Source organism: Balaenoptera ricei, chromosome X, assembly GCF_028023285.1.
Source record: "Balaenoptera ricei isolate mBalRic1 chromosome X, mBalRic1.hap2, whole genome shotgun sequence".
Lineage (NCBI taxonomy): Eukaryota > Metazoa > Chordata > Mammalia > Artiodactyla > Balaenopteridae > Balaenoptera > Balaenoptera ricei.
The window spans coordinates 110,044,913-110,070,474 of record NC_082660.1 but is presented as its reverse complement, the minus strand read 5'-3'; the positions used below and the strand labels follow the sequence as shown (position 1 = coordinate 110,070,474).

At 41.9% G+C, this 25,562-nt stretch overlaps 1 protein-coding gene across 2 annotated transcripts in view; it reads right to left on the bottom strand.

Annotated features, from left to right (window-relative positions):
• The window catches only part of GRIA3 (glutamate ionotropic receptor AMPA type subunit 3), a 287,656-nt gene that overhangs the window by 198,952 nt on the left and 63,142 nt on the right, over positions 1 to 25,562 (bottom strand). For both annotated transcript variants that reach the window (XM_059910318.1, XM_059910320.1), the window contains exon 3: positions 14,445 to 14,684. In XM_059910318.1, the coding sequence (XP_059766301.1) occupies positions 14,445 to 14,684 (240 nt within the window). The remainder of the gene's footprint in view (positions 1 to 14,444; positions 14,685 to 25,562) is intronic.

The window sequence follows — 25,562 nt, the reverse complement described above, 5'->3', positions numbered from 1 at the left end:
ATGGCTAACACTTACAGAATGCTAAGTAGGTGCCAGGAACTGTTCTAGGTGCCTTTCATGGATGTAGTCTACACAACAATCTTATGAGTTAAGTACAATAATTATCTCACTTTAAGGGTGAAGAAACAGGCAGGGAACCCAGAACCCATTCTTGCTAGCCATGGTATGGCCCAGGGAGTATATCATAGGAGTCACTGGTCTGATTAGCATTTGTGGACTCTTCCCATTTAATGCAGTGACTTGCTAATCAATAGAAGGAATAGACAGAACTGGCTGGATCGTCTGGGCAGATGAATACCCAAGGAATGTAGAAAGGTACATAAACGCTTTCGGTTCTGTTGGGTAAAGCCTTAAAGGAAGCACTGTGACTCTGTGGGCACAGTAGGATGAGCCTGTCTTCTTACATCTTAACCACTTGTCTGCAGAGCAGTTCTTTTAGCCGTAGGCAATTGCTCAGTCATATTCGGCATTTGATTTTAGCTTACGTCATTATGCCATTCCTCTTTATTCCTGTGAGATAGGATGCAAAGTATATTACTACCATTATGTTGATAAAAGAATTGAGACAGAGTAGAACAGACTTAATACGATAAATCTGTGGCTAGCCTTTAGGTTTTTGGAATCCCACATTTTAAGTAGAATTACAGATTAGAAAACTCACCAACTCAGGAAAATATGGGGCCAATCCATTTTTTTGGAAGCTGAAACCTCAGACTTAAGAACTTTAAAGACCTTTCCAGCTTGACATATCTAAGATTTTTTTTTTTTTATGCTACTATCCAGCACTGTTCTAGGTGGATAAAAGTGGTGGGATAAAAGCATCACTTAGGTAAGCCTTAGTCCCTCCTCTTGAAAGTTACCACCTTATTGATGAAACATAACACATTTATATTATGGGAAAAAGTCAAAAGATGGAAGACAGTGGGTAGTTTTGATAAATAATATTGCACTGCTTCCTGCCACACTGTACCAAATAGAAACCAGTTATTCTCTCTTCAGTATTTTCAGGAGGAATACACTTCCGCCAAGAGCTTCCCAAGAGAGAAAGAGACCTGACTAATCTTTAGAAACCTTTTCTCAGCCTCTCAGGGGTATAAAATGCTTCTGTGTAATAATTCTATAGTTTGCTTGTTGGATCTTGGAAATTTCATAGCTGATGCAGTTCTTTTTAATTTCAAGCAAGAAAAATTTTAAGCAATGTAAAGCCTCACGTCAAATCTCTTTTGCAAAAATTACCAGGTTTACAATGTTTATTGTTGATTATCTTTGTTCCTGATTTGTGTCTGTCAGTAATTATGGTTTCAGGAACAGGGCTGGTCATTGTAAGATCAGCAAAGTTTGTTTTGCGGGCCTTGACGCCACCCTTTTTCTCCCTGAATTCAGGGTCTCACTCTCCCGTGTCCTCCCGCGCCCATTTCTATCTCTCCACACAACTACTTTGTACCATATTCCTGCTAGTTCGTCCTGTCTTTCGGGAGTTTGTAATTGAAGGGACATCTTTAAAGATCCCTTTCCCTGGGGGCACCCCCTTTTATGCCCATGCCCGGCCAAACCTAAGTAGGATAGAAGCAAGAAGGAAAAATCTGTTGATGGAAAGCCTATGGAAATGCCCTTTGGATTATAGGTTCGTGGCTCGCTTCGTCTGGTACAGATAACTGAGAACTGACTGCACCTGCTCTCGCATCACTTTTCATCCTTGTCACATTGCCTACACAAACAATTTGAAATAATTTGCCTTATTTACTTTTTCACTGGGAGCTGTGGAAATTAATATCATGCTGCTCTAGTCTTTAGAGAACGCATGTGGATCTCTAAATACCATTGGTTGGTATGAAATAGTGCAATATCTACACCTTAGCATTTGAGAGTCCTCAAATGTTAATGACTCTGTATTGGCTGAGATTCAGGGAGCATCTAGTTCACTGCAGATTTGTCCTTTAGCTAGAAACCCATAACTAAAGTTCCCAGCACTAAAATGTTTGTTCTGCTTCCAAGTTGGTTGGATCAGGAAGGTGATATTTTTGGTAAGGAGGCTGGGTCACAGAAGAACTCAAAATCAAGGTTAGCACAGTATATAGGAGGTAGTTGAGCACCTAATATATGATCTGAGGACATAATCTACCCAAATCCATCTCCTTCAGTTCATCAAGGTCCCTGAAATCTCCCATTTTGTTTTTAGGTAAGGTCTGACATTCACTCATTCATTTGTTCAGTTTACAAATGATAATAATCCAGGTACTGTATTATACTCAGAGTGCTGGCAGAGATGAATAAGATGACAACCTTGTCTTTAAGAAGTTCACAGTCTTGTGAGGAAGAGAAAGACATAAACACATAAAAATACTATAGTATAATCAGTGCTATACTAGAGGCATATACAGAATACTATAAGGACACGGGGCAGGCAGTGGTGGACACCTAGACCTAGGGAAGAGAATATCTGAACAGTTTTGAAGGATATGCCATTTACCAGATAGAGCGGGAGCACGTTTGTGTGTGTGTTGGGGGGTGGTGGTGGGAGAGTGGAGTGAGGAGGCTGAGTGCTGGAAAGTTGGAACAGTATGTGCAAAGGCATGGAGGCAACCCCTCCCCCAGAAAACCCAACAAAGGCATAGTACATGTTGCTTATTGAACGTGGCATACTTCCATATGGCTAGAGTGTAGAGAACTAGTGGGTAAGGACTGGGAGGAGATGAGGCTAGGAAAATGGGTCAGAGTTTAATTGGATCGTGAAAGCCCTTCTGTGCCGTGCTAAGAAACTAGGACATGGTCCTAGGAGTAACAGGGCACCGCTGAAAGCTTTTAGGCAGGGGAGTGCTGTGATGGGAAGATTGCTCTCTGGCGGTGGTGGAGGGCATAAAATCAGGGAGATCAGTTAGGAGGATGGAGCAGGAGGTGATGGTAGACTGAAGTTGAGTCAGTAGTAGTGGGAATGTAGAAGAGGGTCTTTGATGATGAGATGTGAGGGATGATGAAGGAAGATTCAAGGATAAGGTTTCTGCTTCAGACAGCTGGGCAGTGCCATTCATGGAGCCTGGGAACATAGGTGGAGCAGAGGGTTTTCTGGGAAGATGAAAGTTCAGAGTTCGTCAGGTTGAGTTTGAGGTACTGGTGGAGCATCAAGGAAAAGGTTTTAGGGAAAAACTAGACATATGGATCTAGACTTGGGGAGAGCCTCTGGAAAGCCCATGTAAAACTGTAACTCTCCTGCCTAGTGAAGCATTTTGAATCTTTAGAGAAACTGGATATATTCAACAAACAAAACTGCATTATCTATTATGCTAGAAATTCATATCATTTTTGGTAGGAAACAATGCATGCATTTTACAGAAGCCTTGAGATTGCAGATGAGATTGTCATTTTAAGAACGTGAAGGGTATTGGCTTAAAGATGTTGAATGGAGGGGAGGCACTGTTGAGAATCCCAGCAAACCTTGTTAGAAGTGAGTCACGGCAGTCCCTAACTTGGAGATCTGCCAGGAAGGGTTTTAAGATCTACTGGGATATCCTAATCTACCAATGAAGCATTGTCTCCTTTTCTCCTCTACCTAGCAGGTTCCTAGAAAGGTTAAGGGCTGAGCACTAAGGAATGAGCAAGAAAAAACAAGAGTGTGCTGAGGGTCTCTGGCTAATTTCCAAAGCCAATGTGGGTGATTATTTGTGTCTCCATAACCCTCCCTAAGAGTGGTCATTTGAAAAAGAGTTCTGGCTTCATTATAAATGGAAGTGCTATAATAGCTCACAAAATTTTAGAACCTAAAAGAATCACTCTAGATTCTACTTACTTATTAACCTGTCTCTGCTCCCCTTCTAAACTGTGAGCTTATTACGAGCAGGCACTCTGTTTCATTCACTTCCATAATCCCAGTAACGTCTCTGACACAGAATCCCTGCACTCAGGAGTTGTTAGTTGAAGAACGATTGAGTCCACGCCCTCATTTTACAGATGTGGGATCTGAGGACCAGATAGGCTATATGACTTGCCCAGGATCACATGGCTACTTAGTAGAAAAGCTGGGCATGGAACTGAGGATATGGTTTGATGATGCTTTTCTTCAGCATCTTTAACTGAGCCAATCACCTCTCACAACTGGGTGTTCTTGATGTGTGGTTGGAGGCTCTGATCATATGAGAAGAGACAGCATGTTTCTGGAGAGCGTTCTGTTTCTCAGCATTCCTCCTCACTTCTTAGATTCATAACAGACTCTTGAAATTATCTTTAAAAACTCTGGACATAGATGCCCGTACTCTGTGTGACCATGTGCCTATGGGAAGGCAAATGTGGCCCATTAAGTCTACTTTGCAAAGTGTGTCAACCTCAGTTTAGAGAAATCTCCGAACATCTCTTTCCCTTAATAACTCATTATGGGTCTGTCATCCATGAATTCATCTAAGCCTTTATTTAGGGGGAGAGGAAAGCTATTTATATTTTCAGTCTAATCCACCACTTGGTGTAATGAGTTCCATATGTTTCCTCCATTTTCTACCTGCTGTGAGAAGTAAGGCTTCCTTTATCTGTCCTAAACTCACCTCTATGGGCTATATGCTGGTAAGACACACACACACACGTGATTTAGGAGGGAAAATGACCCCACTATTAACTGTTATCTCTGTTTACAAACATATTAAAAATTCAAATGAAAGGAAACTGAAATAATGCAACTCAAAGTGAACACAGTGGCAGCTAATTACCCCAAGGAGAAGGATGTAAATCCTTGACAAAACGGAGGCCTGTTGATTCAGGAATCGGGGAACTAAACGAGAAGCCTGCTATGGAATCGGTGCCTGGCCAAGCACTGCCTGCCTGCGGTGAAGTTGAAGCACCCTCTAAAAGTTCACTGTGGCCCAGGAACACAACCTGTCAGCCTCCTCGCCTGACATGATCTTAATTAGCCTCTGTTCTACTGCCGAGAAAGCCCGCTGAGGCAGTTAGCACAGAGAATTAATCAGATCGTTTGTGGAGTCGACAAAGCAGGACAGCAGTTGACACTGGCAACTTATTGATTGGAAAGGATTCAGGAAGAGTGGGAGTGCTGTAGCCTTTATTTGTGCCCCTCTTTTCCCCCTGAATGAGGGTACTCCACAGAGACTGTGGGGGGAGGAGGGGGGAAGGAGTGAGCCGTGCTCCACCTTAACCTCTGCCCCCCCCCCCCCGCCCCCCGACCCCGGCCAATCATATTCTGCCTTCCTAGCTTCTGTAAACTTTACTGCTAAGGCATCACGTGTAGAGGTGCTGATGCCAAACAATATGTTTGACTGCAAGGGAGAGGGGGAGGGCACTGTTGATTTTGTTGCAAATTGCACTTTTGCTACAGGATTAGTTGGGAAAATGGAATTTTGCCAGTATTTCCCTCCCTCCTTTTGTTTACTGCCTATTTTCAACAGCTCTGTAATTGCTTTCCATTTAGTAAAACGAACATTGTTCCCTTTTTGGTTTTTCTTTTAATTGTGTTTCTTGCCCTAAGCGCTGACGTTTGGGAACATTGATGGGAATGCCACTTTGTTTTGGTTCTAGATAACCACTTGGCCTTAGCCATCAAAGCAAGGTCATTGCTAGGGAAGGCAGCTTGCTTATTGTGAACTCTTTCTTATTTGGACTCTCACAGTACTTCAGATCTGTACATAAATCTTATCCCGTCTCTCTGACCATAATGTAAGTTCTTCAAGGCTAAAGACTCCACCTTCTACTTAACATAACTCAACACCAATTTAGGCACAGTAAGAGACACTCAATAAATGCTACATTGGTTCATTACAACCCCTTGAGGAATTCTTGCAACCATTTGTCCTTTGACCCTGCTGCCACCTTGGCGCTATTGATATTTTGGTCTGGATAATTCTTTGGGGGTGGGGTGCTATCCTGTGCACCGTAGGATGTTTAGCAGCATTCCTGACCTCTACCCACTACGAAAAATGTCTCTAGACATTGCCAAATGTCCCCTGCAGGGGGAAAATCACCCTCCCTCCGCATGGAGGACCACTGTTAAAATAATAAGAGGTAAAATTTATTGAGCATGTTACCGTGTTCAGCTTGGTGCGAAAGACATTACATGCATTCTTTTGTTTCACTTCCATGGCAAACCTGCCCTGGCTCTAATTGTTGTCTCAGGGGGCTCCAGGAGACTAACCTCAAAGTCACAGTTGCAGATCTACCTCACAGTCTGTCTCTTCCCCAGGGAACATTTAGAAGAGCCTTCTCAAAGACCGGGCTCAGGCTCCACCGTGAATTCATGGGACACATCAGCTACTCCTTGATGGTGTAACGATCACCCATTCATTGAAAACTAGATATTCAGCTTAGTGAGGGTTAATTCCTCAAGGAGCTTGATGAAAAGCAACGGAAAGTCAGGGCAAAAGCAACCCTGCCAGCTGTCACCTCCTTTTTTCAGAGATGTGAATACCATTACAAACAGCTACTGCATGGTAGGGGGGCTAGAGATCTATTTCTTTCACTCATACAGTGGCATTTTAGCTCACGAAGCAGAATTACTAGCTAGCCCACTGAAGTGTCATTCCTAGCCTAAATCCTGACCAGCTGTCTTGCAAACAATGCAATTAGTCACAAGAGGGACAGGGCAAAAGAAGGCGGATAAACCAATGCAAATGTGGCCTTCTACAGAGGAGGGGACTACTCAAAACAACATCTCTGAATATGAAGGACAACCCAAGAGAAAAAATTTGACATTTTAGCTTAGTGTGTCTCTGGAGACGGATGTATCTCTGGCTGTAAAGTCAATTCAACCTCAAATTCACTGCCACCAAGGAGTTAACGATACATTAAAATTAGTCATGTCATTTGATGGAGAAATATTCTACTTCTGGAAAATACCTTTATAGGACAACTGCCTTTCCGAGTCTGAGCTAGAAATATTACAGTAAACAGGATCTAATCACAGCAAAGCCTTTTTTCAGCTTTGCATGACAGCTGTAAAATATGACAGTATTTATTAATAGTCGCTTCAGTCTAATCTGCAGCATTGGAGAGATACAATGGAATATGTTGAGAGAACAATTTCCACAGTAACTAATATTCAGCTTTTGAAAGGGTAGTTTAATGTCTAGTGATTTTTTTCCCCAACTGATGGTCCAACCCCAGGAACAAGCTACTAAGCTAATAACCTTTGTGGAGAGGAAGTGTTTAAATGATAATTTATTTCAAGAGCTGACAACAAGTTTCTCGGCAGTTTCTCTTTTTATGCCCCAAAGCAGTGAAGGATGTGCAAATCGAAGTATTAAAAAATATGACAGCTTTAGTATTTTCATTTTCAATGAAATTCTCATTACAGACAGATGTACAGTCTTTTATTCATAATCCGGTCCGAATAGTCATTCATTATTATTATTGTGCAGGCTCTCGAGATGCCCTCATAGTTGAAGCACCATCACAATAGATTAGGCGGGCTGCAGAAACTACCAAATGTCTCAGGTACTGTCAACCCTGATTATTGTTGCTCAAACAGGGGAATTTACTATCTGTCTCTCACCAGAGATTGTACTCTCTGGGTCTTCCTAATTCATTCAGATGTAAAAAGTAGCTTGAATTTCAATAAAAATTCTTTTGGCTTCGTTTTTCCCAAAAGGCAACTAGACATGACTAGAATTGGAGCCATCTGTTACCTTCGCAATCCTTTAATCAGTTCTTAAAGTGGAGGAGAAAAAAAATCCGTGATAATCCATCTTTTTTTTTTTTTAACCATTACCTGCTACTTTCTTTAAACTTCCTGCCAAGTAGCCATGGTAGAACCTATCATCAGTCTCTCCTTGCTTTCTTCTGCTCCAACCAAAAACAGTCCCATAGTGATGACGGCCTGCAGGTTTAGATTTTTCTGGGCTCTGGAAGCGGCTTTGCCCCAGAGAGGAATCTACGAGTTCAGATTCACCTCAGAGTCAGGTCCACAACACAGCATTCCACGAGTGCGCACTATGGGCAAACCCACCTGTCTGGCTGCATTTACTACTTTTGCTCCCCATCTATCCCTTAACCTCGATTTTTTTCCCCTGCTGCCTATCTGGATCCCTGGGACTCTGGGACCAAAGGCTCTTGTGTTCTTTTGTGGACACCAGGCTTTAAGAAAGAAATGGACAACTGGAGTGCATCCACAGGAAGGCAACTAGGACAGGGAGGGTCTAGGTAACAGGTCCTTTGAAGAATGGCTGAAGGGAAGACTAAGGGAAGAGCTAATCGCAGTTTCAATGTTAAAAGTGTGGGAGGCAATATGGCAGCCCAGTGAACAGCACACACAGACTGTGGAGTGTGGCAGGCCTTGGTTGAACTCCTGGCTTTCATTGCTTTGGCACACTAAGCTCTGTGGTCCCTAGGAGCCATCATTGAATCTTTTTGTGCCTTGGTTTCCTTCTGTTGTAAAGATACGGGGATGCCGTGAGGATTAAATGTGGTAATTCATAAACTCAGGGTCTAGTACATAATAAATGCTTAAAAAATGGCAGCTGTTCTTATCAAACTAAGATAATAAAATGACAATAATAGGGGTTTGCTGGTTTGTACCACTGATTGGTACTGGGATATGTGCCTGTCCATGCATGTGTGCATGCGTGCCTGTGTCTGTGTGTGTGTAGAAAGGGAGAGAGAGGGTGAAGCGTGGAGGTAGGGAGAGAGACAGGCAGAGAGAGAGAGAGAGATGCAGAGAGCGAATCTGTGCCTTATTTGGGAAAGTAGAACTGGATGGAAGGGATGAAGCCAGGTTATGTAAGTAGGTGGTAAACGACAGCATGCAGGAAGGTGCGAGGGACCTAAGCTCTGCTTGCCTCTCAGTAGAGTTTAAATCCAGCCAATCTGAAAACATTCCCGGTCCTCTGAGGAAAGGCCCTTTCTCCTTGTCTTGGAGAATCTCTTTACCTCTTAAGTCCTTCAGGAGATTTTAACATTTTCCCACCTTCCTGGCTATCTGGCAACACTTTAATCGTTTCACGAGGTGCCTGCTCTAATGTATGCAAGTTTCGTTGGTGGATGGGGCAACAGTTGGGTGAAAAATTAATTTTTCCAGGCCCCTGAGATAAATCACTGCTTCAGCAACAGGATTGTCAGCTCCTGAAAGGCAGGACCCGAATTCTGCTCGAACACTGCCAGTGGCCTAGCACAAGCCAGCACTAGGAAACGCCCAATAATTGCTTGTGGACTGACCGACTACTTGTTGTCAGTGCCCACGTCCTGACACAACCTTCTAGAGCAAACAGAAAGGTCTGTTAGAAGGCAGGTGACTTCCTGAGAGTTACCTGGGAACTGAGTAGGGAGCTTCAGGTTGAGAATAGGAAACAGCAGGAGTTTATTGAACACTGACAAGAAGGTAGCGACTAGTTGCCTCAAAGGGCACTTTGAGCTATTATCTCATTATCTAAGCCGAGAGCCACAGGCTGGGCCAGATTCCTTCATCTCTGTGGGGTGTGCCCATTGAAGCCAAGGAGAGTTGTCAGGTGCACGAGAGGGTCTGGCTGCAGTTCTCAAGCATGCTGCTCTTCTGGGGGAAATGTTAGCACTGCAGAGAGCTAGGTCACTTGCACCCAAAAGATAGGTCTAATAGCAAAGTGGAAGAGTTTTTATGGAGGTGTAGAGGCAGGTTAGGACAGAGGTGTCAAGCCAGGGAGGGCAGGCATAGACAAGTACAAAAAGGGGGTCGATAAAGAGAAGAGGGTACAAAAGGGGCAGATATCACACTTAGTAAACCTCATGACTTTTCCAAGAGCTGACTTTTGATGTATATAGCACCAAGAGCATAAATTTCAGCTTTGTATTAACAGACCAGGGTGGTGATTTTAGTAACTAAGCAAAGTGATGACCTGCAAACACAAAATCAGACCTTACTCAGCAGACAGAAATCAAAGCGTAACTAACAAAGCCTTGAAATCCACTCAGTGTTTCATAATTTCAGAGATAAAATTACCCTGATTGTGCTGTAAATCTTTTAAATGACCTCAAATGTTTAACCCATTTCTCAGCTCCTCACTCATCCCTGCCCTTATGCAGTGGAGTCACATCATTTGTATATTTAGCTTATTTGAATGTAATTATAGGTGCTCCCTTCTGTCTCTCTCCGTCTTTCATTTCTCTCTTATGTAATTTTAAAAATTCTAAAATTACACTTTGCAGTTGTAATTTCTCCCCATAATGTTTATTACTGAAGCAAGAGATGATCATTGTAGAAAAAGAGAAAATACAGAATAGATACATTATTGAATATTTTAAAGAACCATACCACATAGTTTGAGTTATAAATTGGGTTTTCTCTTTCCTTCCTTCCTCCCTTCCTCCCTTCCACCCACTTTCTTTCATTCTTTCTTCCTTCCTTCCTCCCTCCCTCCCTGTCTCTTTCTCTCTCTTTCTTTCTTTTTCTTTCTTTCTTTCTTTCATTCTTTCTTCCTTCCTTCCTCCCTCCCTCCCTGTCTCTTTCTCTCTTTCTTTCTTTCTTTCTTTCTTCCTTTCTTTCTTCTTTCCTTCTCCCCTCCCTTCCTCCCTCCCTTCCTCCTTTTTTCCCTTTCCCTTCTTTTCCTTTCCTTAGTTTCCTTCCTTCCTTCCTTCTTCCCTCCCTCCCTCCCTCCTTCCTTCCCTCCCTCCCTCCCTCCCTCCTTCCTTCCCTCCCTCCCTCCTTCCTTCCTTCCTTCCCTCTAATCCTCCCTCCCTCCCTTCTTGGTTTTTCTGTCTCTTTCTTTCAGTCCAACATTTTAAAAAAAGACGTGGGCTTATTCTGGATGAATCACTAATGGAATTGGGAAAACACTAAGTATGGACTCAGGCCTGTGCTAGAAACTAGAGGAAGCACAAAGTCTAAACCTAGGGGTTAAGCAATTGTTGACTATCATAATGGAGAGAAGCGCCTGGGAAGGTAAATAGCAGACCCAGTGAAACAACAACAGAAAGCAGGTAAGTGCCAAGTGAATGATATGGACAAAAGGGTTCTGTGGGCATTCAGAGGTGGGCAAGGTCTCTGCTCCTTAAGAGTGGTTCACCTCCTACCCTCAGTCACCTCAGTAAATAGCGTCTCCACCTTACCCAGTCTCTCAAGCCAAAAGCTTAGTAGTCACCCACGAATCCTTTCTTTCCCTCACATGCCACAGTCAATCTGTCACCAAGTTCTGTTGATTCTGTGTCCAAAATACATTTCAACTCTGTCTACTTTTCTCCATCTCCAGTCTAGTCTAAGCTGCCATCATTTCTCACCTGGATGACCACAATGGCCTTTTAATTCATTTCCTTTCCTTCACTCTTGCACCACACTCCATTCTCTACAGAAACTTAAATGAGATCATGTGACTCCCCTGCTCAGAATCCTCCAATGACTTCACATTGCAGTTAGAATAAAATTCATATTCCTTATCTTGGCTCCTGTCTGTACTCCATGGCTATGATCTGGCTTCTGTTTACCTTTATAGTCTCATCTTAGGCCACTCTCAACCTCCTCACTACCCTTTAGCCACACTTGTCTTCTTTCAGTTCCTCAAACATACCAAGCTCTTCCCTGCCACAGGGCCTTTGCACTTGCTATTTCCACTGCTTGAAAACTCTTTCTCTCTATTCTTCACATGGCTGTCTCCTTCTACTTCTTTAGTTCTCAGCTTAAATGCCCCTTCTCAATGAGGCTGTCACTGAGAATCCTTTTAAAATTAGGTCCTATCCATTAGTATCTGTCTCTTCATTTCTTTCATAGCACCTTACCTAAATATATAATTATTTTATTTGTTGACTTACTTATTATTTTTTCTATCTCCCTTATTAGAATGTAAGCTTTATAACAGCAGGAGACGTGTCTATCTTGTTCATCATTTTAACCCTGCCACCTATTGAATGAATGAATGAATGAATGAATCATTGTGCACTGGAGTGGTCAGGGAAAGCTACCTTGGAGAGGTAGAGTTTGAAGTGTGTTTTGAAAAATGGAAGGATAGGCAGGAAGGATTTTCATAATCAAGATGGAAAGAATTCCAGGTAGTAGAAGTGCAGTTGCTGAGGCAAGTATGGTTCTGGCACATTTGGGCAACAGTGGAAAATGGGAGCTGCCTGTAGTAGAAAGTTCTCATTAGTAACATAAAGACAACAGGTTCGTTGGTTGGTTGAGGCATAATTATGTCGAGTCTTAAGAAATAGCCTGCTTTTATTTTTCAATGTGGGCAATAGAAACCATTGAAACTTTTGGAACAGGGTCATAATATGCAGTGCTTTAAGAAGGCTTTCCAAGGAGGAAATTAGTATAAAACTTTATGGAAAGTACTTCTTAAGCAGAGCAGATTAATCCCACCAGCTAAATGGCTATAGAGGAAAAAATATGAACACACACAAGTCAGAAAGGTTTCTTTTGGCTCTAAGACCATAGAATTGAACAAACTATTTATTGAGATGATTTGAGAAAAAAATGCAGATTAAGAAACAGACAGAGATGGACTTTTGCTTCCTTTCCTCTAATAGAGAGCTAATGGGCAAAGGAGGGTCATGGGAGATGAGGAGAGAATACATTAACTTGTGTCTCCTGCTTTTCAATAAATGAGAGGCTACAGCATTAGCAGAACTGATATTTAGTTTTAAAAAAGTTTCAGGAGAGAAGCTGTCTAATTTACAAACTTCAGTTCTGAAAATTAGATTTTTATGCACCAGATTACACTGTATATAGTACATGGAAATAGGCTAATTCATCCTCAGTGTTTGAAAGAAATGAAATGCATTAAAATTTAGCAAATTGTGAATTAGAACATTCAAACTATTTTGGTACTCTAGTCAGGCAAAGATCTGTAGGAACACACAGCACTCCTTCCTGATTCTGCCCTTTGTTCATGTTCTTTTTCTCTTCCCCAAACTCCATTTCCTTCTTCTCTTCCAATCCACAGCTTATACATCCTTTAAGGCCTGGCTCCTCTAGCCAGCCTTCAAAAACTCTATTTCTTGGAGTGCTACCTTTTCACAATTCTCATAGTAATCAGAATCTGTAGTGTAGCACTCAATTTGATACTGAGTTTGATACTCTGATACTTTGCTCTGAAAGTTGTTCATGAATTGTTTCATGAATGTCCTTTTCTGTCTACCCCCACTGGAACAGTATTATATAAGCATGTATCACAAGATTTGAATAAACCATTGAGGATTGATAACAGTTTGTAGATTGGTTGACTAATTAACTGATAAGATGTAAGTTAGGATTAGTAATAAGATACAAAGTGTCCTATGTCTGGTATAATATTAAAAAAATCATAGAATATTACATTAAGAAGGGACATAGCTGACATAGCTTTGGTGAGGAGATCAAGGCCAAGAGAGATTGAATGAGTTGGTCAAGGTCAGAGAGCTAGTTAGTGGCAGAGCATGGGCTAGAACTCTGCTCTCCTGCTTCAGGTTCATGAAATTTGATAATATTCTGGAGGTAAGTACCATAAGCAAATACAGGCCTTAGTGTTTCCTCACAGGGTTTGATGATGAATCAAAATGAGAGTGAAGTGAAGAGTACTCTGGATTCCTAAAAACAAAATGGCCCTTCAAGTTAAGTTACCTATAAGAATGTCATTTCCAGGGACCCCTCAGGCAGATAGGCCTTCCATTTGCTCCTTGTTTCTCTGAGTCAGAAAGTCCTGAGTCAGAGAGAGCCATTCCCTGTGTATAACCTGGATTACAAGCAAACAAGTGATAAAGTAACACTATCTTTTGGAATCTCATGGTGATAGGATCCCCTGGTTTTACTGAGGAAGCCCTCAAAGATCACTGGGTTTTAGGAGTCTGTTTAGCTGCATTATGATGTGTATACCTAACTGTATACTATTTAAGATCAGACCCCTAAGTTTTGAGACTGTTTCAATATAATTGTCCTCAATAGATTCAGTATAATATGTCTTACTATTAGAAAAACTATCCACCCCCAAAACCCGGTTTAGCCAGTCTCCATTCATTATTTCCATCAGATAATTGTTGAAGCCCTATAATCTGAACACCCAATGTGATCTGCAAGCCAGAGACATTGCCACCAGTCCCAGCTCTGTGGTTAAACTACTGTGTGAAAAAGCACTTTTCCTCTTTGGGCTTCAGTTTTCTCATCTATGAAATGAGGATAATTATAGTCTCTGGCAGGATTAATTCTCCAAAACCTTTCCAGCTTAGGCCTCTCTCTATTTTAGACTAAGCTGCTTTTAATTTGTGTATGTAAACCAGATAAATTATTTTGGGGAGGGGGAAGGGTTCTTTGTCAACAACAGTGTTTCAACCAGGAGGATAATCCGAAACCCCTTTTCAAAGTTGGGGGTGGGAGGACATGTATAATTTGAAAAACTAGATTCTAAAATTGCTATTGTTTTGATTCTTTTTTGGCCTCACTCTTTAATTCATTTTGAATATTAATTACAATTTTAAAATAATATGAGATTTATTGGAAGAGAAGGGGACAAACATGAGTTGAGGAAGGTCGAACACCGCTGTTACATGAATATTCAAAGAGGAGAGCACATGCCTCTTCTTACCTCTTTCTGTGTCATAAAGGTACACAAACTTCTCCCACTTGTAGTGACCCAGAAGACTCAGAATAGCGCCCTTCAAGGCTGGGCGCATCTGGATGACAAACTGCACATCTGCATCAGTGGGGAAGCTGGGTGTGACAAAGGACGTGTGCAGAGCTCCACAGAAGGAGGTCAGAGTGTTCATTGACATCTGGTCATAGAATCCAAAGATGGCATACACCCCTCTCGAGAACTGGGAGCAGACTGCAATAAGAAAAAGAGAAAGAAATTTCAATAGCCCCATGGTCCCTTGCTGCAGCTTGTAGGGCTGGAAATGCAATGTATAGTTAGGCTCTAAAGGACAAAAGGAAAACCAATGATCTCTGAAATCTCTAGAAGCCATTGAAAGTCCAGTTGCCCAGCAGGAAAAGAATAAGAAAGGGAAGAATTTATTTGAGACATTTGCATATTCTCTATGTCTACCATGAGCAGAAAACTAAGAAAAACGTGGGAAGGAAAGAGGTGAAAGTTGTCTAACTCTCCTTCACCAACCCTTCCAGCCCACCCTCGAAATCACCCAAGTGCTCCTGTACTTCCACCATAGCTGCCCAGGGGCTTCTTAGTATACTCAGGCCCCATCAAGGTAGAACTGTCTTGTGTCTCACCCCTTCAGTGCTTTTTCTACGAGGTGACAATAGTGACTGATGATTTAGTCAGATGAACTGCTAATGTGTCTTCTAGGAAATGTGTTACTCCTCTTAGGTTACATAACGCTTTAACTATAGTTATGTCATGATTACCACCCTTTATGTAGGCTATTAATGAAGAGAATTTCAGATTCTGGGAAGGCCATTGGGAAGACTGGCTTTTCAGTGCCCACGGGGTAGGTGGGCCTATTCTGCCCATGTGTAATTCGCAAAGTTCTATCTTGATCCTTTTGCACTGATCTTCTCGATCTGTTAGCCCTCACATAGAATGTTCATGTCCCCTTCATGATCGTGGTCAGTTTTCCTTCATCTCAAAGTGGGCCACACCACTACCTCTTCCCTCTTCTGGCCCAGATGAGCTTAAAAAATGTGAACCAATCTCAATATTAGCTTAAGTAGAACAAAATTAGCAAAGCAAATCAGCTACAACAACACCATGTGGTGCATTCCCAAACCAAGTGGAAATGATCTTTAGATTATTTGCGCTACTGCTCCCTTCCATTCATGCAAAGCAGGCAGAACAAGCAGCTGATAATTTGGTGTGATTTAAGGGGTCCCGCATGGTCACCCTTATCTGCTAGGAAGCCAGTGTTAGGCTTACTTTTTCAGGTTTAGGGTTTTGAAAACAAGCCTATGGCTTGGGAGGGGGATTAAATAGAATCTTTTTTAGCCATTAGCATGTCTGATTAGATGCCAGGACAGGTGGGAAAGTGGGTGGGTCAGTTTTGATGGGAATGGGCGGGTCAGAGAAGAGAATGTAAAGGGTCTGCTCCCTTTCATCAGCCAAACTCATCACTCATTGGCTTGAAGTAGCATTTCAAAGGCGATTCTCAATCACTCAAGGACCTCCTTAGGGGAAGACAGTTGCTTCCAACTTGAGGAATTCTAAGTGACCTCCAAACACATGCACAAAAAAAGCCTTTATATTAAAAGGAAAAAGCAATTAGAGAATGAATCTGGGGCATTTCATGACATGGGGCCAAAAGAAGTATTCAAAAACAAAAAGGAAGGGGCTAGATGTCACTTTGCATTGGTCATCACCAAAGGAGACACTGAGTCCCATTCCCAAATTAATCCTGTAAATGTAGAATTTTGCAGTACTAGGTTAAATCTTGGCCGGTGCACATAATGTTCCGTATAAAATTGACAATAATAATGATAACAGCTATTGAGTGCTTAGTAGGTACCAGACCCTGTGCTAAGTACTATGCAAATATCATCTCTTTTAATATTCCCAACAACCTCATGAGGTATTGCTATCATTTCTATTTAATAGATAAGAATTCTGAGACAAAAAAAATGTTCTGTCTCTTGAGTGGAGGAGCCAGGATTTGAACCTGACTGTCTGTCCAATTCCAAAACTCACACTCCCTGGGACCCAAAACCAACAGTGACATTGGAGAGTACTTATTGGCTCGAATGAGATAGGGTTTCCAGATTTGGCAAATAAAAATATATTGAATATGTATTTACATAAATAGAAAATTTATAAATAGAATGTCCAATTAAATTTGAATTTCAGATAAATAAAAAATTATTATTTAGTATAAGTATGCCTCAAATTCATACATATACTAAAAAATTATTTGTTCTTTATTTGAAATTAAAATTTAACAGAAGATCCTGAATTTTATCTGGCAAACCTAGAAAGAACCCAATCTTATTAATGGTCATGGGGTTAAAAGACTGGAACAAGCAATTGTGGCCTTTCACCCAAAATGATTCAGGAGGTAGCCAGTAATTCTTAGATCTATACAAACTAGCATGCAAGGCCCAAGATAAAGATGAGGATCAATGAATCCTATATAAAAATAGCCTGTGGGGAAGTGCAACGTATTTTTCAGCAAGGAAATTCCAACCTGACTAAATTATGGACAATAATTGAAGAAGAAGTAAACTCGGAGAGAGGCAAACCTATAGCTGTGATCCACTTAGAGTTTCAAAAAGCCCTTGATGTATTGGAAAGAAACAGAAAATTAAAGTATATTATAGATTCTGGTTAACTTTAAAAAAAAAAAACCTCACATTGCTCTTGTAATCATTCTTTTTGAACTTCAGGGGTGCAGAATTCACCATTACTAGTTTATATATGGACATTTCTTATTTATTTATTTATTTAAAATACAGTGGACACTCATAGAACCATCACCCAACCCAAGAACTATAACATTACTAATAATTTAGTTTTACCTATGTCTTCTTTTTTTTAAAAAATATTCTCCCCAAATTTATTTTTAGATTCAATGCAATTCCAATCAAAATCAAGCAGGCTTTAGAAGAAAATACAGGAGGATATCTTCATGATCTCGGGTTATTCTTAAACAGGATACAAAAATTATTAACCATAAGAAAAACTGATAAGTGACTCTAAAGTTGATATGAAAAGGCATGTGGTATTAGTGCAAGGATAGACAGACAGACAAATGGAATACAATAAACAATCCAGCAAGAAAGTCACACTTATATGGTCACCTGATTTATGTTACCTATGTCTTCTTCCTCTGTTCTGTCTCCTTGTTTTGATCTCTCTCTCCCTCTGAGGTAACTACTATCCTGAATTTTTTATTTATCATTACCTTGGTTTTTAAAAAAAATATACAAACACATACACCTAAACAACTTAATGCTATTTTTTTTTTTTTTAGGATTATTATTTTTTAATTAATTTATTTATTTATGGTTGTGTTGGGTCTTCGTTTCTGTGCGAGGGCTTTCTCTAGTTGTGGCAAGCGGGGGCCACTCTTCATCGCGGTGCGCGGGCCTCTCGCTATCGCGGCCTCTCTTGTTGCGGAGCACAGGCTCCAGATGCGCTGGCTCAGTAATTGTGGCTCACGGGCCCAGTTGCTCCGCGGCATATGGGATCCTCCCAGACCAGGGCGCGAACCCGTGTGCCCTGCATTGGCAGGCAGATTCTCAACCGCTGCGCCACCAGGGAAGCCCTTAATGCTATTTTTGCTTGTTTTAAAACTTTATAAGAAGGGAGTCATGTTGTATATGTGAAACCCAGACTCCAGGCAGGAGCACCCAGTGAAATCTTTAAGCCTATGTATGATGACAAACAGGATGAGACTAAGGAAGAACTTATAAAAATGCGTGAGTGAGCAGGTGTGAGGGAGCCCAATGAAAATAAAAAAAATTCCAAAGTAAGCTTACAGCTTTGGTCACAGCTCAGGCAGGGGACTTAGGAGGATTGTAGATCAGCAGCACCCCTCAAGGAACGCTCGGCTACTGTGGTCTAACAGGCAGACACACAGCGGTGGACGTCAACAAAAAGAGTGTTAGGAGAAAATCAGTAAGTGTTCTATTCCTTTCGAATAAAACAGAGGCGCGGCTGTCCTGCAAGTACTATTGTGCATAGTTACACTTTCTCCGTCTCAACATAGGCAAGTAACATAAGTAGAAGGCCCAATGGGGAAGACAACTGCCACATGAAGACAGGGGTAATAGCGTCTGAGGGAAGCTGGGGCAAAAGGGACCTGTGGATGGCCTCTCACAGCAGATCCCTGGGCCTCTTCCTGGCTGCAGAAAGTAGGGCTGAATGGAACACTGACCTGACCCAAAGGACGGTGTCTATGTTTTTAAGTTCTTAGAATGTTTGAGCTAGAAGGAATTTAAATACTATTTCATTCAGTCGATTTTCAAGCATAGTTTTTAGTGTAGAATCCTTTCTCCAAATGAAATTTTATGTGGAAAAGTCCAATATATAATAGATAAAGTGGAGCTCTTATGATTCAACACAAAGTTCCACTGATGCCTCCCTAACCTAAAGAAACTGACACAAGGAGAGGAAGTGTCTTACACAAGGTCACACAATGAATTATGAACCAGTCTCCCAGAAATGCTTTATCAGCATCTCTACACCATCCCTACTCCAGAGCTATCTAGGGCAGCATGGGTCGGGATTTGCCTGGCATGAAAGTGACTTACCCTCAATGCCTAGCTCTCAGCATAGATGGATCCACCAGGGGTTTCCCATGACTCATCTGCCAGCTGCTGCTCTCAGTTCCCTCCAGCCTCAAATTGGGAGATTGGGATTGACATATATAAACTAATATGTATAAAATGGATAACTAATAAGAACCTGCTGTATAAAAAAATAAATAAAATAAAATTCAAAAGCAAAAAAAAAACTATCAATGAGAACAGGTGGCAGATTGGTGGGTGATCTTTTGGGACTCGTGATTCTTTGGGGCGATGTGTATTATCTTTATCTGAATCCTTAATGAACCACACCCATTTCTTTATCTCAGGAGACTAGCCCCTGGTAAAATGATGATGGAAGAAATAGTTGTCTTGGCAATCTTATTAAGCCGTGAAGTGTAAAGGAAGGGGCAGGCGGACTTCTGAGACAGGCGGACTTCGCTTCTAGTCACGGCTCTGCCGGTCCTAAGCTGCACGACTTAACCTCTCTGAGCCTCAGTATAAAATAGAGATTACGAAGGCAGGTTCTAGAGTTAGACCGTGTAGGTTGAAATCCTGAATCCATCACTTATCAGGCAAGTTACTTAATATCTCTGTGTCTCTGACTCAGTTGCTTCATCTATAAAATTGGGATAATAGTGCCTGTCTCAGCATTGGTCATGAAAGTTAAAATGAGTTCATTCATGGGAAGCATCTATCTATAACAGTGCCTGGCACTTTATGCTAGCTGTTTATTCATGCAACAAATAGTTATTGAGCATCTACCATGTGCTGACACTGTTATAGGTAGTGGGAGATACAGGAGAGAAAAAGGATCCTGTCCTCCGGGAACCTATGTACTAGTGAGGGGAAAAGACAATAATAAATGAGATAAGTAAAATGTAAAATATGTCTTAGTTATAAATGTGGCTTTCGGTTATTGTCATGGAGTGAGGAGTAAATGAAACGGTACATGGAAAATACATGGTGCCTAACATATAACTTGGCAACGAAATAGTTCTTTCTCTGTTTCTTTCCTCTTGCAACTCTTTTTACTTTGCCCTCTGTTGACCCCATCAGTTTACCCTCCCCATGGCAACCATTGCCCTTGACTTCACACTGAGTACCCAGGTAGCACAGCTTTTCTTCTCTTTCACCTTCCCTAGACATTTCTTCAGTGCTCTTTCTTATTCTCACTCCTGGGTCACTTCTGGGTAGTAATGGGTTAAGAAAGAACCCCTGCTAATTTGACTTTTTCCTCGGACTCTACCCCTCCCTATATAATGCCTTTGTGCTGGTAAAATGCTGTCTCCACTCGGGGCCTCTGTGCCTTCCCAGCCTGAAATATCATGGCTGTCTGCTTCCTAAGAGTGCCTGTCTCCATCTCTTCTTACTAGCAAAACACCAGATTCTTCTAGTTGAAGATGTCATTTCTGACCACATTCTGGATTCCTGGGGGTTCTAGTGTAGCTCCCTGGCTATGCTCCCTTCAGTGGTGAGTGACAAGCAAGCCTGGAGCCAGCTGTCACACTTTTATTTATAGCCCCCAAGTCTGTAGGGTCAGGACAGGTATTGTTAATGTACAGTGTGGCAGCTAATTATATCACCCATATTCCAAAAGGTATCATCACAAAAATGTCAAACAACTTGATTACCCTAAAGATCAGAATAACAATATTCCATATCATTTACAGAACACTTTTCATAGCCTTTTGAATAGGGGGAAAAAAGGAAACTGAAGTCTCTTGCTGACATAATGATCACATTTGAAACAAGAAGGAAGGAGAAAAACATAGTTATGGAGGAACCAATAGAGATATATCACAGGAAGGTTCTCCAGGTAATACCATAGTACAGTGGATTCCAGGGGTTCAGGGAAGCTTAGAGATGGAAGATCATGCAGTCCAATGTTTTCTAAAGCTGTGCTGTTGGTCCAAGGTGTAGTTTCCAGTCTGGTGAAATATCCGTGTGTGTGTATGTGTGTGTGTGTGTGTGTGTGTGTGTGTGTGTGTGTGTGTTAGGGTAAGGTTGACAACTGTTCTTTTTTAGGAAAAACAGTCCTTTTCTCTGTATCATTTCTATTGTCTGGGTGTTGTACGTAGAGTCTTTTCTCTTCTGAAATGATGATGATGTTGACGATACCACTCATATATATATGACTTCATATATATATTATATATACATATATATATATATCATATTTATATATGTTCCTTCGTGGGAGGCCAAATAATGGCCTCCCAAAAGATGTCCATGTCTTAATCTCCCAAATCTGTGAATTAGGTTACATGGTAAAGGGCAATTAAGATGGCAGGTAGAGTTAAGGTTGCTAATCAGTTGACTTTAAAATAGTGAGATTTGGACTTCCCTGGTGGCACAGTGGTTAAGAATCCGCCTGCCAATGCAAGGGACATGAGTTCGAGCCCTGGTCTGGGAAGATCCCACATGCCGCGGAGAAACTAAACCCGTGCGCCACAACTACTGAGCCTGCGCTCTAGATCCCGCGAGCCACAACTACTGAGCCTGCGTGCCACAACTACTGAAGCCCGTGCACCTAGAGCCCGTGATCCACAACAAGAGAAGCCACCGCAATGAGAAGTCCGGGCACCTCAACGAAGAGTAGCCCCCGCTCTCTGCAACTAGAGAAAGCCCGCACGCAGCAACAAAGACCCAACGCAGCAACAAAGACCCAACACAGCCAAAAATAAATAAATAAATAAATAAAAATAAAATAGTGAGATTATCCTGGATTATCTGGGTGGTCTAATGTAATCACAAGAGTCCTTAAATGTGGAAGGCAGAAGTTAAAAAAAAAGTCAGTATCAGAGTGATGTGATATGAGAAAGACTAGACCAGCCATTGCTATGAATGAAGGTGGAGTGGGCTATGAGTTAAGGAAAGTAGGTGGTCTCTAGAAGTTGGGAAAGGCAAGAAAGTGAATTCTCCCTTCGAGCCTCCAGACAGGAATGCAGCCCTGCCGACACCTTGATTTGAGCCCAATGAGATGGCTACCAGACTTCTGACCTACAGAACTGGAAGATAATAAACTTGTGCTATTTTAAGCCACTAAATTTGTGGTAATTTGTTACCATAGTAGATAGAAAACTAACGTACTTAACAAAGCAAAAGTTAAAAGTTGCTAACTCTCTAGATCGATCTATACTCCACTCACTTTTTTTCCCCCGCTTAAAACATTTACTGATCCGAGAAGTCCAAAGGTTTGGAAACTAAAGATCTAATCTAATTTCCCATTCAGTACAGGAACCACCTCCCGTGAGGTCATATTACCTCTCTTTGAATACTTCCAGCGACATGAGAGCTCATTACACACAGGCAGCGCTTCCTTTGCAGGGCAGCTCTGATGACAAGGGAGCTCTTCCTTAAATCGAACCTAAGTTTACCTCTTGGGCCTCTTGAATGCCAGATGACACATCGAATCCCAATTCCACATGCCCTCCACTTACTTTTATAGAAGCTCAAAAATACAATGGACATAGGAGATACATAATGGCTATTAGCTATTCAAGTGTGTGCCTTTATTCTCACTATGCTGCCTTCTTCCTGTCAGGCTAAAAATCTGCTAAAAGATTCCATCTCCCCTTGAATCCCTGCCCCCTCCATAAGCTATCATTCTAACTCCTTCTTTACCATCATTGCTAATGATGGGATGATGGGGACCTTGCAGCAGTCTGCATCTGCATCCTCGTTTCTGCCCCCATCACTTTACTGAACCTGCTCTCTCAAGTTGGATGACGACCTGCTCCCCGCCAAATCCAACTCTATTCACAGCCGTCATTCGACTTGACTTCTGAGCAGCGTTTGACGTTGTTGGCCACATCCTCCCTCCTGAAACTCCCCTTTCCTGTTTCAAGAGCACTCAACTCTGCTGGCTCTACCTTCCTCACTGTTTAAAATGTGTCCAAAGATTTTTGTCTTTGCCCTCTTTTCTTCTTACTCTAAATGTTTTTTTTTTTTCATTCAACAAATATTTATGGAGTTCCTGGTACGTGCCAGGCAGGGGGTCTCATCTCACTACCTCCACGTGGATGAATTCCAAATAGGTGCCTCTAGCTTCAGACACATTCCTGAGCTCCAGATCCACATTTCTGGCCGCTAATAAAACAGCGTCACCTAGAGGCCTTCATGGCGTCGCACACTCAGCGCGTTATTCCTCCATTCCCACCCTCCACCCGCAGATCTGCTTCTCCTCTGCTCACCACCCTTCTTCCAGCCACCCAAGCTACAGTCTTAAGGGTTATCTTTGTCTCATTCCCCTATGCCATCCTCTTGTGATGCTTCATCAATTCTACCTCTACAGAACGGTGGGAGGGGGTTATCTATTTCCTGTTCATCTTCAGGTCAGCTTCTAGGCCCTCCCTCTCAGACTGTGACAGTAGGTCACCTGCTTCTGGTCTTTTCCCCAGTCTATCATTGGCACTGCTATCAGATTACTCGCTCTCCTTTCTGTTCCAACTGTATGATCAAAATATACCCATCCCAGCTCCCATTTCTGCAAGAATCTGCTCTGTGTATGAGTTGTTTATGGACTAATAAATGAATCTTTGCAAATGAGTCAGTTCAGGGTTTCTCAGCCTCGGGGCTATTGGCATTTGGGGCTGGATAGTTCTTTGTTGTGAGGGACTGTCCTGTGCATTGTAGGATGTTTAGCAGTATCCCTAGCCTCTATGCATTAGATACCAATAGTACCACCACCACCGCCAGTTGTGACAACCCAAAATGCCTGAAAACAGTGGCAAATATCCCCCGGGGGCATCGTCACTCCCTGTTCCCATCTCCCTCCTCCACCCGGTTTGATAACCACAGGTTTGGCTTACGACTTCCTCTCCACAGAGAACAAGGCCTTATCCTAATGAAAAAGCATACATATCTAGGTAATCCCAAAGGAGTTATTTTAGTGTTGAAGAGTTAGGAAGAGTGGACTCTTCAAAGCCCACCATATAGGCAGGTACTTCCCTGGTCTTGCTCTTAAATTGGCTCTTTGTGTTTAACCTGGGGATGTAGGAGAGGGAAAATCAGATAAAGGATGGAGGTGGTGGTAGGATGGGTGTGGGGTAGAAGCCAGTTCATAGCTTCCCTGGGTTCATACAGATCAGCCTCCCCATCTGCTTGAACATCCTTTGGTCTTGGGTTCTAGTAACCACAGTGGGTGCTTATAGGTTCCAGAGTCAGAACAAGGTGTCAGCCCCATTCTCCAGCTGATGATTCCATGGTTTAATTACCATCTTTGGGTTAATTCCCTTGAACATTTTGTTCTCCTCACAGGAGTATACTGCCTTCCGACAGTCTAACTAGTTATTTTTGCAATTACGTGGCATGTATCTAAACGCTGGCAAAGAAAACACTCATTATTAACTTTTGATCCAAGTTGAATACAGCGGCTTGCAAATGCAGGCATTACCATATGAACGCACGTATTTTGGAAAATTCGTTTCTGCAACTCTAAGTGCAAACTACCCTTCCATAGCAATGTCAGAAATGGCAGAAGTGCTGAGATGGGTTGGGGTAAGGAGGGGCTTTTTAGGCCCTTTTATATCAAGCATATGGTTAAGGACTGGAGCTCAGGAGCTTAAATTTTTTGCTTATTCATTCCTCAGTTTATTCATTCATCAAATAAAATTTTGAGTTCCTGTTGTGTGACAAACACTGTCTAAGTGCTGGGATACAGCAGTGAGCAAAACAGATACGATCTCTGGCCTCATGGTGCTTACAGTCTAGTATTGGCAGCAAATAGTAATAAAAGAATCACACCAGTGCGTGATTACCATATTCTAAGTACTAAGAAGGGGAGGTATTAGGGTGTTATGAGGCTATGTGACAAGGTGACTTTAGTTTAGATTAGGTCAGGGGAAAGTTATCTGACCATGTGACATTTGAGCGGATGCCTGAGAGTAGAAAAGCGTCCCATGCAGAGAGAATAGCACTTGCTAAGGCCCAGATGGAGGACAGCATTTGATGTACTTGAGGCACTGAAAGAAGACTAGCCTGGCTGGAGTGTGGACAATACGGAAGAGGGTACAAGATGAGTCTGGTAGGAGGCAGGGACCCAATCCTGAAGGACCTTGTAGGATGCTGGTAAGGAATTTAGATTTTACTCTAAGGACCATGGGAGGAAATCATGGAAGGATTTTGATCATGTATATTCCATGAGCTGATTTATATTTTTAAAAGATTTATCTGGCTGGTGTATGGACAGTAGATTTAAGGGGGCATCAATGAAAGCAGGGACAATATTTGGGATACTTTCCTGCAGTCTAGGTGACAGGCAATAGTAGTTTGAATTTGAGTTGTGGCAGTGGATGTGGAAAAAAATTGGAGTTTTTGAGGTCAAATTGCTACTGACCTTGGGCTAGTTACTTAAACTCCTCAAACCTCATTTCCGTATCTATAACCGTTAGGTTGATAGTACCTACCCCATAGCATTGTTGTGTGGATTAAATATGTCCAAAGTGTGTGACTCTTGTAGAGTCTGTGCTCAATTGATAAATGTTATCTGCTCTGAATATTATTTAAAAAA